This window comes from Suillus paluster (genome assembly GCF_016628075.1).
Source record: "Suillus paluster strain FC165 chromosome Unknown EDB91scaffold_46, whole genome shotgun sequence".
Taxonomy (NCBI): Eukaryota; Fungi; Basidiomycota; class Agaricomycetes; order Boletales; family Suillaceae; genus Suillus; species Suillus paluster.
Genome location: NW_024537606.1, coordinates 3,051 through 16,740, shown reverse-complemented (window position 1 = coordinate 16,740; position 13,690 = coordinate 3,051). Strand labels below are relative to the sequence as shown.

The following is a 13,690-nucleotide window of genomic DNA, read 5'->3' as shown; positions in this document are numbered from 1 at the left end:
GTTCAAGGTTTGGTGAGTCTAGTAGAACCGGACCCAGGTTCGGTTCTCGGTTCTTGCTCAACCCTCTATGAACCGGAACAAACCGGACCGCGGCAGCACCACTGCCAAGCACTTACAACTAAGTTGTAAGTGCTTGCCATCGTCGCGTATTTCTTGACGCTGCCTCCAGTCTGGGGCCTTTGAGACGAATGTATGAATGGATGTTGGCGGGTGAGCATGGTGAAAGACATTCGTAATTAGTCACAGTGAAGATAAGCGAACATGATGCAGCCCTAGCTTAGAGCTAGGTAAATAGCAGTTGGAAAGTTGAAAGATTCCCCATTACCAGTGAATAATGATTACGACATAGCGCGGCTAGAGCGTTTCGTCCGAGTGACGCGCATTGCAGCTGAGTGAGAACCACGTTGGAGTTCTCAAGCTTCATTAGGTGAGCGCTATTCGTATGCGTTGTTTTCCTTCTAATGGTTTGACTAGGGCCCGAGACTGGCGTTCACTGCCGCTAGCTCGCTTGTGTTTGAAACTCATGTATGGCATGCGATTCAACACCTGCCCTAGTAATAGCGGCTCACTTTGGAATTGATAGCAGGCTCCCTGAGTTACCGTATTATCACCCTTGGCACGGATCTTCAGTTTCTGCTCCCTGCGTGCGTATCCACTCTGATATCACTCGATTTTGCACTCATTGCGAGACCTTTCACAGCGAGATGGGGCAGTTGTTATCTTACCTCAATGACACAGCAGACTTCGTGGAAAAGTCTCGAGAGGCCCTGCGTCGGTGTCCCCGTGGCCATTCCCGTCGATCCGCGCGTCTCCATGATCTTGCCATAGACCTTCACGACCGATTCGAGGACCTGGGCTCGCTGTCTGATTTGGATGAAGCCATTGAGCTTTATCGCGCGGTACTGGAGCTCCGTCCTCCCAGTCATTCTCTTCGATCCGAGTCTCTCAGCGATCTTGCCGACAGTCTTGCAGACAGATTCGAGCACCAGGGCTCTCTGTCTGACTTGGATGAGGCCATTGCGCTTTATCGCGCCATGCTGGAGCTCCGTCTCCCCAGACATTCGCTTGGATCTGAGGCTCTCAACAATCTTGCGACCAGCCTTGCAGACAGATTCGAGCACATGGGCTCTCTGTCTGACTTGGATGAGGCCATTGAGCTTTATCGCACCATGCTGGAGCTCTGTCCCCCAAGTCATTCGCTTCGATCTATGTCTCTCGATAATCTTGCGACCTGCCTTGCAGACAGATTCAAGCAGCGGAGCATCCAATCCGACCTCAACGAGGCAATTGAGCTGTATCAGGCTGCACTACTCCTCCGTCCCCCCGGTCATCCTGATCGATCCATGTCCCTCAACAATCTTGCCACTAGCCTTTCAGACAGGTTCAAACAGCAGGGCATCCAATCTGACCTCGATGAGGTCATTGAGCTGCATCGAGCTGCACTACTCCTCCGTCCCCTTGATCATTCTGATCGATCCATGTCTCTCGATAATCTTGCCACCAACCTTGCAGACAGATTCCAGCAGCGGGGCGTCCCATCCGACCTTGATGAGGCCATTGAGCTGCATCGGGCTGGGCTACTCCTCCGCCCTCCCGGTCATCCTGATCGGTCCACATCTCTCAACAATCTTGCCACCAGCCTAGCAGACCGATTCGAGCAGCGGGGCGCCCCGACCGACCTCGACGAGGCCATTGAGATGTATTGGGCTGCACTACTCCTCCGTCCCCCTGGTCATTTTGATCGATCCATGTCCCTCGACAATCTTGCCACCAGCCTTGCAGACAGATTCCAACAACGGGGTGTGCCGACTGACCTTGATGAGGCTATTGATCTCCATCGGGATGCACTATGCCTTCGTCCTCCCGGTCATTTTGATCGACCCATGTCTCTCGACAATCTTGCCACCAGCCTTCGAGACAGATTCGAGCAGCGTGGCATCCAATCCGACCTTGATGAAACCATTGAGCTGCATCGGGCCGCACTACTCCTCCGTCCCCTCGGTCATCCTGATCGCTCCGTGTCTCTCAACAATCTTGCCACCAGTCTTGCATATAGATTCCAGCAGCGAGGTATGCCGACTGACCTTGATGAGAGCATTGAGCTCTGTCGGGCTGCACTATCCCTCTGTCCCCCCGGTCATTCTGGTCGATCCATGTCTCTTGACAGTCTTGCTAGCAGACTTACAGACAGATTCGGGCAGCGGGGTATCCCATCTGACCTAGATGAGGCCATCGAGCTGCATCGAGCTGCACTACTCCTGTGTCCCCCCAGTCATGCTCATCGGTCCATGTCTCTCAACAATCTTGCCACCAGCTTGGCAGACAGATTCGAGCAGCGGGGCGCCCCGACTGACCTCGACGAGGCCATTGAGCTGTATCGGGCTGCACTACTCCTCCGTCCCCCCGGTCATTCTGATCGATCCATGTCCCTCAACAATCTTGCCACTAGCCTTGCAGACAGATTCAAGCAGCAGGATGACCCATCTGACCTTGATGAAGCTATTGAGCTGCATCGAGCTGCACTACTCCTCCGTCCCCCCGGTCATTTTGATCGATCTATGTCTCTCAACGATCTTGCAACTAGCCTCGCAGATAGATTCGAGCAACGCAGTGTCCCGACCGACCTCGATGAGGCCATTGAGTTGCATCGGGCTGCACTACTCCTCCGTCCCCCCGGGCATTCTGATCGACCCATGTCTCTCGATAATCTTGCTACTAGCCTCGCGGACAGATTCCAACAGCGAGGAGTCCCGTCTGACGTAGATGAGGCATTTAGCCTGTACTTCCAACTTTCCCACCTATCACATGCAGCCTCTCGTGGAGATCTTAGTGCTGCCAAGTCATGGGTGGCCTCTGCCGAAGAACTGATGCATGGCTCTGCATTGATTGCTTATCAGACTGCATTGAAATTTCTTCATCAGCATGTTGCTCTTTTGTCGTCTTCTTTGCGCCATTTCAATGTTGTCAAGGAGGCCACTTCTTCCCTCGCCATGGATGCTTTCTCGTGCAGTGTTCATCATGGTGCGTTGACGACAGCTGTGGAACTGGTGGAGCAAGGCCGTGCAGTATTTTGGACCCAGTTGGCACGCTTCCGCACACCGCTCGATGAACTTGCCGTCTCAGATGACACTGGCGCAGCCTTGGCGGAAGAGTTCAAGCGACTTAGCTTTCGCCTCCGTAACGCGTTTGATCAGTCTACTGAAGATCAGTCCGCGCAAATCCGGCAACTGACGATGCAATGGGATGATGTCGTCTCACGCATCCGTATGCTCCCCGACTTTTCTCGGTTTCTCCTGCCGCCACTGTTTTCAGACCTTCAGAAAGCGGCTGATGATGGTCCAGTCATTATTGTCAATGCTAGTCAGTACAGCTGTGACGCCTTGATTATACTGAGCGCACAAGATCCTGTCCACGTTCCACTTGACATCCCGTGGGCTGAAGTCTCCGAGTTGTCCTCCGAATTTCAATCCCTCACAGAGCAATTTGGTTCCTCTGATCGTCAACACAAGCTTGTCAGTATCCTCCGCAAGCTTTGGGAATATATTGTTGAGCCCGTGGTCCAAGCTCTTAAGGAGTCAAGAATTCCCCCTGGCTCGCGTATCTGGTGGTGTCCGACTGCTGAGTTCACGCTACTTCCTCTACATGCAGCAGGACTTTACGAGAAGAAGAGACACAATTTATCTCACATTTATGTCTCCTCTTACACCCCGACTCTGGCAGCTCTCATTCGTGCGAGACAGCAGGTTTCCCGCGATGTGTCCCCTCAACATTTTGTCGCCATTGGTCAAGCAGACCTGGGAAGAGGGAAGGAACTCCGATGTGTTGCTCCAGAGCTAGCCATCGTCGCTCGGCACGTCGCGCCCGTCGTCTCTTTCACATCCCTTGCGGACAGCCATGCAACGGTTCAGGGAGCATTGAATGCATTGAGCCGGAATCAATGGCTTCACCTGGCCTGTCACGGAATGCCGAATCAACAAGAAGCATTCGAGTCTTCTTTTGCGATGCGCGATGGACCTTTGATGATCAAGGACATCGTCCGGTCTGACTGGCTGAATCCACAATTCGCATTCTTATCCGCCTGCCACACTACTGTGGGCGATGAGCAGAGTCCTGATGAGTCCATCCATCTCGCTGCGGCTATGCAATTCTCCGGATTTTGCAGCGTGATTGGTTCGATGTGGTCTGTCGACGACGAGGTTGCACGGCAGATGGCGTCTGCCTTTTACAGCAACCTGGTTGACGGTTCAGGGAGATTGGACTGCACACGCGCTGCAGTAGCGTTGCACAAGGCTGTGAAGACATTGCGGGGAGAGAAGGTTCCACTGGAACAGCAGATTGTATTCATTCATATTGGTGTCTAGTTTGAGACTCGATGGTCAGCACGCTGCTCCAAGCCTCGCACTCTACCATGCTCAATTCCCGTTCATGTCGCTCATGTTTAAGTTTATTATAAGGATGTTTCATCTCTGGATGATAGTATAAATATCACGATCTATAATCCATCGATTCAACAACGGGGATTTTTACAGAAGACACTACAAGAGTACGATACAAACGCAGGGTCGACTACATAGCGCATGCATACAGTAAATCATAGTACCAATCATCCGCATTGTTAAAGCCCTCGAGACGGCTGTGGAGAATGCGGAAAGTCGAAGTCCATGAGACTAGGAAGTCGTCAGTATACGTGGCCTGGCCACGGCTGAAAGCTTCACTTGCTTATTCAGTCAATCAACCTTGCTTCCGCACAACGGAATGATGTAGAAGACATCGATAGCAGCTGAACGTAGTCATGAGTGAGAGACCACTACTGTAAGAATAAGGGCACTCACATACTGAGCCAGGCGGGTTGTACTCATTGCCGCATTCGATTCGTGAACCAGGAATCTCGACCCAGGATCAAGGTTTTCCTGCGTCAGCTGGAGCTCGATAAGACCGCGACGTTCGGGAGGTGATTACTTCCAAACGACATCCAGTTGTTCCTTTCGTGAGAGTGGTTTTAAAGCGGGCGCAAGGTTATTGGCATCTTGCTTCGTCGCCAGACCGCGGAAACTTCAGCATGCCATCAATCTCGTGCATGCGATCGGCGATGTGAGGAGGGATGTCGATGAGACAGACGAATTTGACTTCGTCGCCTTAATCTCGAGGTGCTTACTAGTGATATCGAAAGCTACGACACAACCATAACTGTAACCAGCGATGACATAAGGACCTGTGGTGGAGTTCTCTTTACGGAGAGCATAGAAGGGACGCTCATTCTGGAAGTACTTGACGAGGTTGACCAAAAACGAGATCTTCCCCGAGACTGGAATGAACGAAAAACATAGGCTTTTGTTACCCTTCAGCTGCGAGGGAGTGATGGGATGATAATCTTCGGCAGTGCTGTCCTTTGAGACCAGAGCCTTGATGGGCTGAAGATGGTATCTCAGGCAAACCAAAGTGCGCCTCGCCCTTGCGCTTGAGTCTGATAGGCAGAGAAGTGAGAAACAACCAACACCAAGAATATTCCGTGCCTACTTGATGATATTGATGAAGGTACCGCCGAGCTCGAAGAAGTCGCCGCCTGCGGATATTTCATTCTTGCTGAGATTGGAGATTCCAGCGTGAATCTTGGTAAGAGCCTATTCCGTCTCTACGTCACGGAAGCGCCCCGGGCCTTACTCAAAAGTTCTTCAGCATGAGCTATGTGCTTAGCAAGTTTGCTTTGTTTGAACAGGCATTCATAGACCGGGGGGAGAAAAGAAGACCGCCGTAGCCAGTTGCCGTCGAATTCCGCATACACATTCACAGACTACAGGTCGCACATCAGTGAACCGTTGAAGTTTTGAGAAGAGTATATATAGCGATATATAGTTCATAATAACAAGAATCAACATAATTCTGCTACATATGGGGGAATCTTTGGCCTTATAGAGGAAAGAATACTTCGTGATTTTCCCAATGGTGCGGGGCATGGTGGAGAGCGGTTTGGTGCGTATAATTAGCGGTCGTTGCTTAGACTGCGACTATCGAGATCACGATCATCAAGTTGCCTAGACCTCGTCTTGCCTATGCCAACCATCATCTGGAATTTGCATGTACCATAATTTACCACTATTTTTGCTCGCTGCTGTTATTCCATGGTCGCTGCAAACTAATTTGGTTATGGGGACATGGCTTTTTTCGAATCTGTCATTTCGTCGCTCTTTTTGTCTCTCGCTTTATTTACAAACTTTTTTTTGATGCTCATACTGATAGTGATACTCATTCAGCACTCGTGAGCATTTGGAGAGCCTGTGGTGCTGGGTGAGAAAAGGCATCCGATGTGGTGGCAAGATGGGAAAGAAAGAAGGACCCGAACGGACTCGAGTGGTATATGCGCGTACCAATGAACGACTGGAGTCCTTGCGGTCGCCTTGATTGACTTGCATTAGTTTGCCTCCGGTCACTCACCCAGATCAGTTCGATATATAACAAGTTCACTTATATTTGCCAGTCATTGCTAACACCGCTTTCCATTAGAAAGCCTTGGATAGCCATAGAACTGAAACCATAAATAATATAAAATGAGAATAGGCTTACAAGTTGAGGCCACTGGACCACTGCTGTCTGTTGTGATGTCGACATACCTCAATTTTGTCTCTTCGTCACGTGATCTAAAGATTTGCTGGTCATTGCGAACATCGCCAGCGGCTTTCCATTGGAAAGCCTTGGATAGCCATGGAATTGAAATATATATAAGACAAAATAAGAATGGGCCTGAAGGCTGAGGGCACTGAACTACTGTGGCTTGTCTGCTATGATGTTGCATTACTTTAACCTTGTCATTAATGCCTCTTCTAAGTGTAGATTTGCAGGGATCAATAGTCATTTATGAACAACGCAAATTTCTTTTGGGATACATGGCAAAAGCATAATTGTATTAGTCTATAGGTCTCATGACTACCATATCACGGACTCGTGAATTCACTGATGCAAGGACAAACTACCAGCCACTCGATAATTGATATTAGCACTCCACCCAGGGGAAAACTCACACCATTTGATGTGTATGTTGCGCTATCCCGAGGGCATGGTCAGTTCCAGGGAAGAAAAGTCAAGACTCGAAATATAGTTGTAATATAGTACGATTCATAGAAATGAGGTCCGCACCGCCACAACCTCTGGGTGTGACCTTGGTAAACAAGGCAAAGCTTAACCACAACTGTAACAAGACCATGTGGTTGCCGCTGTTACTATGTAATATTCCTGAGCAACTTCCTGATGTTGGTCCCGAACACGAGTAAGTAGCACCATCACTGAGCGCAACATGCCACTTAAAACTGACAAGGCCTGCACCTCTGCCTACAGTGATTTCAACAGACCCTCCATTTATCCTTTCTGATTCATGTGTAGAGCATATGAAGCTATGTATTACCCTCGAGACTCGTTGTGTCATACGAGAACATATAACTAGCATCTGTCAGAGATTAACGCACATGTGATTCAGATCATAAGTTCTTGTACATTCGCAGTCACATCCTGAGGGTTTTTCAGCGCCACTAATTTCTTCATCGAAGAGTGTCATCCCCTGCAGTTTTTCACGCCGATTCCGGATCTCTAAGAATTAAGAGAATCAGACAAGAATTAAGCGAGATATTGTAAGTACTGTCATCTGTTCTCAAAATTTGAAACAGGACTCGCGCCTTCGGTAATGCAAACAACTGTGAGTTTCACTACAGGAAGCACGATTGCACCTGCACGCCCTCCACGTGCAACATTATAATTAGATGTTCGTCGCGTGGTTATGGTAGGACATCCAATCAATGACTGCGGATGGTAAATTGTGGGCTGTAATTGCCTGAGTCACCCATGACTACGAGTGGTACAAATTAGCCTCTTAACGCTAATGTAGGATGAAATTCTGGACTTACGGACAATTGAGTAATGCGAACCCGGAGTCACCTTCGGTACATGGATGACAACGCGACCATCCAAAATGTTGAAGCCCGTTGCCAAAGGATGGTCTGAGACATTCGCTCAGTCCGAGCCGGATATGATTTGCCAGCGGGAAGACAGAAGCTTACCCATATCAATGATGTAGTTGGCTGCTAGATATACCTGGCCGATCTTGTTGCTGATGTGTACAGGTGCATCATCGGTGTCCCTATATCCGGTGGTTATGAGATCGACGATGAGTGAATCGGAGGAGAAGGAAGCACTAACCAGGTAACATTGTGATATTGACCAACGATCCAGACCGTGTTAAAACGCGGGTACAGGACAGGAGGAACGAAAACGTCTTCGTGAGCAGAGAGGGAGAGGTTGAAGAGAGCTAGGAGAGTAAGGAGGAAAGTCGTGAATGAGATCATGATGAGTCTTGTGATGAGTATTGCAGAGAAACTTGGTCAGTTGAAGTTAGATCGTGAGTTGGTAGTCGTACAACAAAAGAGCTGTTCGATGGGTCTGTAGAAGCTGCGAGGGCTGATATTTGTACTGGCCGTAGACGGATTACCGAAGTCCGAGCCACCCAAGTCTATAACAATAATGCATTGCGATTACATTTCATATCTCCCGGTACCGCACATAAGTTGATCGCTGAGGCCTGAGGCTCTGTGTATCAGTTCCGTGAGTACGGTCACACTCTCTAGAGTTGAGTCTTCATATATCGTCCAGCACTTCTAGCATTTCTTAGCACCAAAGCCCATATGATGGTCATGAGCGCTGCGATCATTGAAATGAGACTGTTGGTCCACGAACGATTGGTTTTGGCACAGGCAGACCTATTACGAACAGTCACGATGTTGGGACACCGTGTACCTTGTGCACTTCATTTTCCGTTGTTACCCCTTGGCCATTGCAGGTGTTGAGTTCATGCTAGCGATGAGCAGTAAAGTGCAAAGCACCAATGGCAAGGGACCATTCTGTTTTTCCGGCTCCACAAATGAATAGAAGCCCTGAGCGGAACAAAGTGACAACTGTTCATCAACACGAAGGTAACTGTTGAACAATGTCACTCACTTTCAAATGAACTGCAACATTGCACAAGTCACTGGCTCCGCCTATGGCTAGGATAGGTTCTGCCTAAACTCTCGTCGTGCAGTATCAGGGTCATGGTCACGGTTCACCCAGAGATTGTGGCGGTGCGGACCTGATTTTAACTCTCCGACTTTACTCCAACATGACTCCGCGACAACTCCGCGACGGTCTAATAGCTTATCGTCACGCACGCGCAGTCTTGAAATTCATTTCATCATATTCCTGGTTCTACCCACATCATCAAGTAATTCTCGTCGCGCCGCAGCAAGTTAAAAGCCGTGTCGAGTAGTCGAGGAACTGAGCCTGGCGTAAGCTTCGTGAGGCAATGAGGTTCACTTTTTTCAAAGATACTAAGAATTTGCCCAAGCTTAGCATGTACAGCCTTCGTCCAATTTCCCTGTGAAATATGTTATTATAAAATATAACTCTCTCATAGTGCACCACGGCCCTTCGCGTTATTTTATTGGTTCCGTGGGATCAAACGCCCCGTTCTTACAATAGTAGATATGCTACTGGCGAAGCTCGGTCCTCCCTCAAGTTTGGTATATCCAGGCTGGATATTAGTGATTAATCTCTCGAATCGTTTACCTACAAGTTGTAGGGAAACTGTGATACATTAATTGCTATAATTCGTAAGCGCCTACAATTCACAGGAGTGATATTATATATATCAGTTGAGGATCCAAGAAGCAAAAACATCCAGCACCGACCGCACTGCTCCAGACCTGGTTCCTGGCTTCCTTTGATCATACCAGGCTTCTTCTGGTATGAAGCATCTCCCAGAAGCCAGAAGCGTGCCGGCGCATTGGCGATCCGCTGTCCAGGCCCTGGGCCAGGCACGTCACTGACTGCCACCGTTTGCTCACACTGATCAGCAAAAACACTTTTCACTGTGGAACTCCGTGGGTTCTGTACAGTTCTGTACAGAACCCACAGAAGCAAAGTGATTTGCTGATCCGGGCCATCACAGCGGCACTCGCTCTAGCATTGCACCCTTGGGCGCCCTCTTAAGTACTGTGGATTCGGCAGGTGGTCATTGCAGAATAATATTAATACATTGTACTAGACATTTACCCAGCCTCAACCATATGGCTGGCGTTGCCGCTGCTTATATTACTATTCAAGTTAATATGATAGTAGGGTACTCAGCACTCAGCGCTGAGCTGTTGCTGTTGAGTACCTCACTTTTCTTTTAGTTTTTTTGTGTTCCGCTTTTGCGGAAAAAGTCGTGCAAGGAAGAGCTCGCGTCTACCCGTCGTGTTTTACCACTCCCCGTATATGAAAGGGGCTACCAGCTCATTGCAGCGGAGGATTACGATCGCAAGCTGGCTGGTGCGATTGTTGAAGTGCACTTCACGCTTGTGCATCTCGGAATTAGGAGGTCGAAGAAGTCGGTCTTCAATGCTGTACTTCAAGAGCTCATAGTACTGCGCAAGCCATCAAGTGGTCCTCGCAGTCCCATCAAGCGCCGTCTGGCAGATGGATCATCATCACGGTCGGACTGCTGCCCCAGCAGGAAAAGCTGTGTCGAGTAGTTGAGGAACTGAGCCTAGCGTAAGCTTTGCGAGGCACCGAGGTTCACTTTATATATACCCTCGTTGTGTTAAAGACACTAAGAATTTGTCCTAGCGCTCTTAGCATGATGATGTGCAGCCTTCGTCCAATTTCCCTGTGAAATATGACATTGTAAAATGTAACTCTCGTAGAGCACCGCGGCCCTCCGCGTTATTTTATTTCATGATATACTCCTAGCTATGTTTTGGACACGGCGGTGAACAAGGTACCTGCCAACGAAGCTCAGCCCTCCCTCAAGTAATAGTCAACGGGTATCAAATAGAGTTTTCATGCCGCACAAAACAGACACAAACAAATACCTGCAGTAAGGAACATGATCTGAACTGGAGAGTTTTGCAAGGAGTTCCGAATGTCATTTGTTCAATCATTCCTGACATAAGTTCGCGAGTTTTAATCACGTCGTTGACGAGTCTGACGACCATCCGGCACATCGCCGGCTTGTCCTGTGTTAACTATGGCGATTTACACGTCGTTGGCAGTGCCCACTGTCATTTTACACCCCTCGGAGAAATGTCTGTAGTGGTCAGACGATGGGCAGGCCTGCATCACCACAAAGGCAGCTGTCCATATCATGGTAAGAATCCTTGTAACACTTTGTCGAATGACGTACCTCATATTTGCATCCAAACCCCAGACCCAGGAATTAACCTTTAGCACACCACCCGATATCAAGGCACCCCGAGGAGATGGGCAAGGGGAGCAACCGCTCGGGTGGTTCAGGACGATGATCGAGCCGGTGCGTGGACAGACGCATATGTGGCCGAGTATATGTCAAGGTCAGCATAAGGTCGTCGTTCCTTGGCATTGATGTTCAGGCTTTGTATGATGGTAAGATTGGGGCGCTATTACTCTCGGATCCCTCGATGTTTCTCTTTGCGATATTGCATGCTCCCCCAGTAATCTCACGCAGAGGGGAAGGTTTGTATCTCTCACCCGTCCGTCTGGCATGCAGCTGAGATGCACATTGAAGATGCGTCATAGCTGTTCTTAACTCGAACGCAGAAGTATCACTTTGGGCGGCAGCTAACAATCACTTGAAGGGAGAATGGACTAATGTGAGAGCTGTAATACACATTGCTTCATCCGAGTCTTGAATTTTGTGGAGATTCAAGACGTTACAGGTCTGCTACTCAACACAGCCTCATCAGATATCGTTCGTAGCACCCTTCGAGCACAAGTGATTAGTCTGTGGCTCTGTAATGCGCAATAACATTCTCTGACATCCTGGACAAGGTCTTGCCTGGTCGAAACAACCGGACTATGGGATCGCACCCACCCCGATCCTCGATTCCTCGATGCTTGCCCTGGGAAACAGGGCGGGTTCTATTATGTTTCTGAGGCGCGTTTTTGTAGGTCTTTTTGGGGCAAGATATCTAATTGGCTGCAGGTTCAACAGAAACAGCGACTCTGGGGGTTCCGTCTCGTACATCCATACAGAACCTTTGAGTGACCACTGGATCACGCATCTGAGCTGGTCACCTTGGGTTATTCATGGTGTTGGCCAATGTAAGGATTCTCGTACCTATCGCATGAAGAGAATCGAAGTTCATGATGGCGCACTGAGAATTAAGGACATTTTAAGTCAAAATCAGAGGACGAGTGGCCTTTTTGTGACTTTTTCTACATCGCTCTGAATTTTCATTTTCCGTCTCTTAAATCTGTCATAAGTCACTATTAAGTCATGACAAGTAATCTGTTGTTTTCCTGATGCTGCCGTGCACACCTATGACGGACGTGTATCGGGCGTATGGGAAGAACGCGTGTTGGGGTTCGTCCGTCGAAGAAACTACAGTCTTGTTAGCAGTTTCTTTTCTCGCAGGCATTTTGAATGAGTAGCCGCGGAATGTCAACTCATACAATGCACAGAGTAATACCCGATGAAAATGCTGCAACTCCGCCCACCTCAGCCGCATCAGAGATGGGTTCTCATACGTCGGTAGGAATCGAACAAAGCTTGTGAGATAGGGATGTTCGTTTGTACTGCGAGAGATGTCGTGCATGGTGAGTGGCATCGTTCGAACACCTTGGCTATTATTTCGTTGGTTTAGTAGATATTACAAAGGCACTTAAACGTTACCGATTTTCTGAGTGTATCATCGCTCTTGGACCGCGGCTAGTATAGTAACAGCCTAGGGATGACCTTTGTATAGATTCTGGTAGTCCTCATACGCGCGACGCGCGAGCATGACATGTACACAATCGCACAATTTTTGACCATCTACATGAGTGTCTAGCAACAGCATGTTGATAGGGGTCCCGCCGAAGGTGTTCATCATATCCGGTGATCAAGCCCCAGCCAGAAGAATGTTGATGTGGATGACAGCGACGGATTCAGGTTCAAATCATCTCGACCATATCATACCAATGTGTTGCCGTCCGCATCAAGTCCGGTTGACATTCTGGTGTTACCAGTGCACTCATCGACGCCCCTCAACACCCACTGAGACCCTGTGCCCCCAACCGCACGATGGCGTGAAGCTTGTTTGAATTCTAACCTGCAATGTAGACAGTCTATAGACAGTATAGCAACAATTGGATTGCACTATGGTAATAAGACCGGGGCATTCGTTGTGGTAGAAGATAGTGGAAGTGAAGGTCGTGAAAATAGCGAACACGTATTGTATGAGTTCTGTGTAGAATGTCCGTAGATGTTTCCAAGGCACGCCCTAAGAGAGGATTATCATGAAGACAGCACAGCCTGCGGTTCCCGGCACTTGTGCCATGACGTGCCGTGCGCGAGACTACTTAGATCAAACTGCGAGGCATGATTGGGTATCACCAGCGTATTGCCCGGGACATACATGAGCGGGTGAAAGTTGAGTGGGATCCAGAGGAGAAGCCGTCCGTCGGGACCTACAACCCATCCCTCCTCGTTTGGAGTAAGAGAGGCTACTAGTGGGGTGGAGGAATGTGGGAGGAAGGATGAGGCGGAATGAAGAGCATGTGTTGGGTTGGATGAAAAACGAATTGGCGGCACTTTCAAGGGTTGGTCCCGGTTGAGAAATTCTAGGTCCCACACCCGAATGGTCCGGTCATATGAACCAGACACAATGCAGTTGCCATCGGAAGAAATCGCAACAGACCGAACAGAGCCAGTGTGTCCTCCAAGAGGGGCACT

General features: G+C 49.1%; 3 protein-coding genes across 3 annotated transcripts; 2 read left to right on the top strand and 1 right to left on the bottom strand.

Moving 5' to 3' along the window:
* Positions 1 to 409: 409 nt before the first annotated feature.
* On the top strand, positions 410 to 4,708 carry EDB91DRAFT_573638 (CHAT domain-containing protein). The gene is made up of 4 exons (XM_041327747.1): positions 410 to 427; positions 475 to 530; positions 584 to 644; positions 701 to 4,708. Exons 2-4 carry the CDS (start codon positions 524 to 526, stop codon positions 4,359 to 4,361), a joined length of 3,729 nt encoding a protein of 1,242 aa, XP_041174901.1. The 5' UTR covers positions 410 to 427; positions 475 to 523; the 3' UTR covers positions 4,362 to 4,708.
* A 2,901-nt stretch (positions 4,709 to 7,609) lies between these two features.
* EDB91DRAFT_573494 (uncharacterized protein) lies at positions 7,610 to 8,498 on the bottom strand. The gene is made up of 4 exons (XM_041327746.1): positions 8,185 to 8,498; positions 8,046 to 8,125; positions 7,893 to 7,985; positions 7,610 to 7,834 (listed from the first exon to the last, which is right to left on the bottom strand). Exons 1-4 carry the CDS (start codon positions 8,328 to 8,330, stop codon positions 7,782 to 7,784), a joined length of 372 nt encoding a protein of 123 aa, XP_041174900.1. The 5' UTR covers positions 8,331 to 8,498; the 3' UTR covers positions 7,610 to 7,781.
* A 2,701-nt stretch (positions 8,499 to 11,199) lies between these two features.
* On the top strand, positions 11,200 to 12,206 carry EDB91DRAFT_1337762 (uncharacterized protein; the record flags this gene model as incomplete). Its single annotated transcript, XM_041325596.1, has 6 exons — positions 11,200 to 11,348; positions 11,406 to 11,490; positions 11,554 to 11,627; positions 11,678 to 11,693; positions 11,806 to 11,911; positions 11,960 to 12,206. Exons 2-6 carry the CDS (start codon positions 11,436 to 11,438, stop codon positions 12,204 to 12,206), a joined length of 498 nt encoding a protein of 165 aa, XP_041174899.1. The 5' UTR covers positions 11,200 to 11,348; positions 11,406 to 11,435.
* Between the last annotated feature and the right edge of the window lie 1,484 nt (positions 12,207 to 13,690).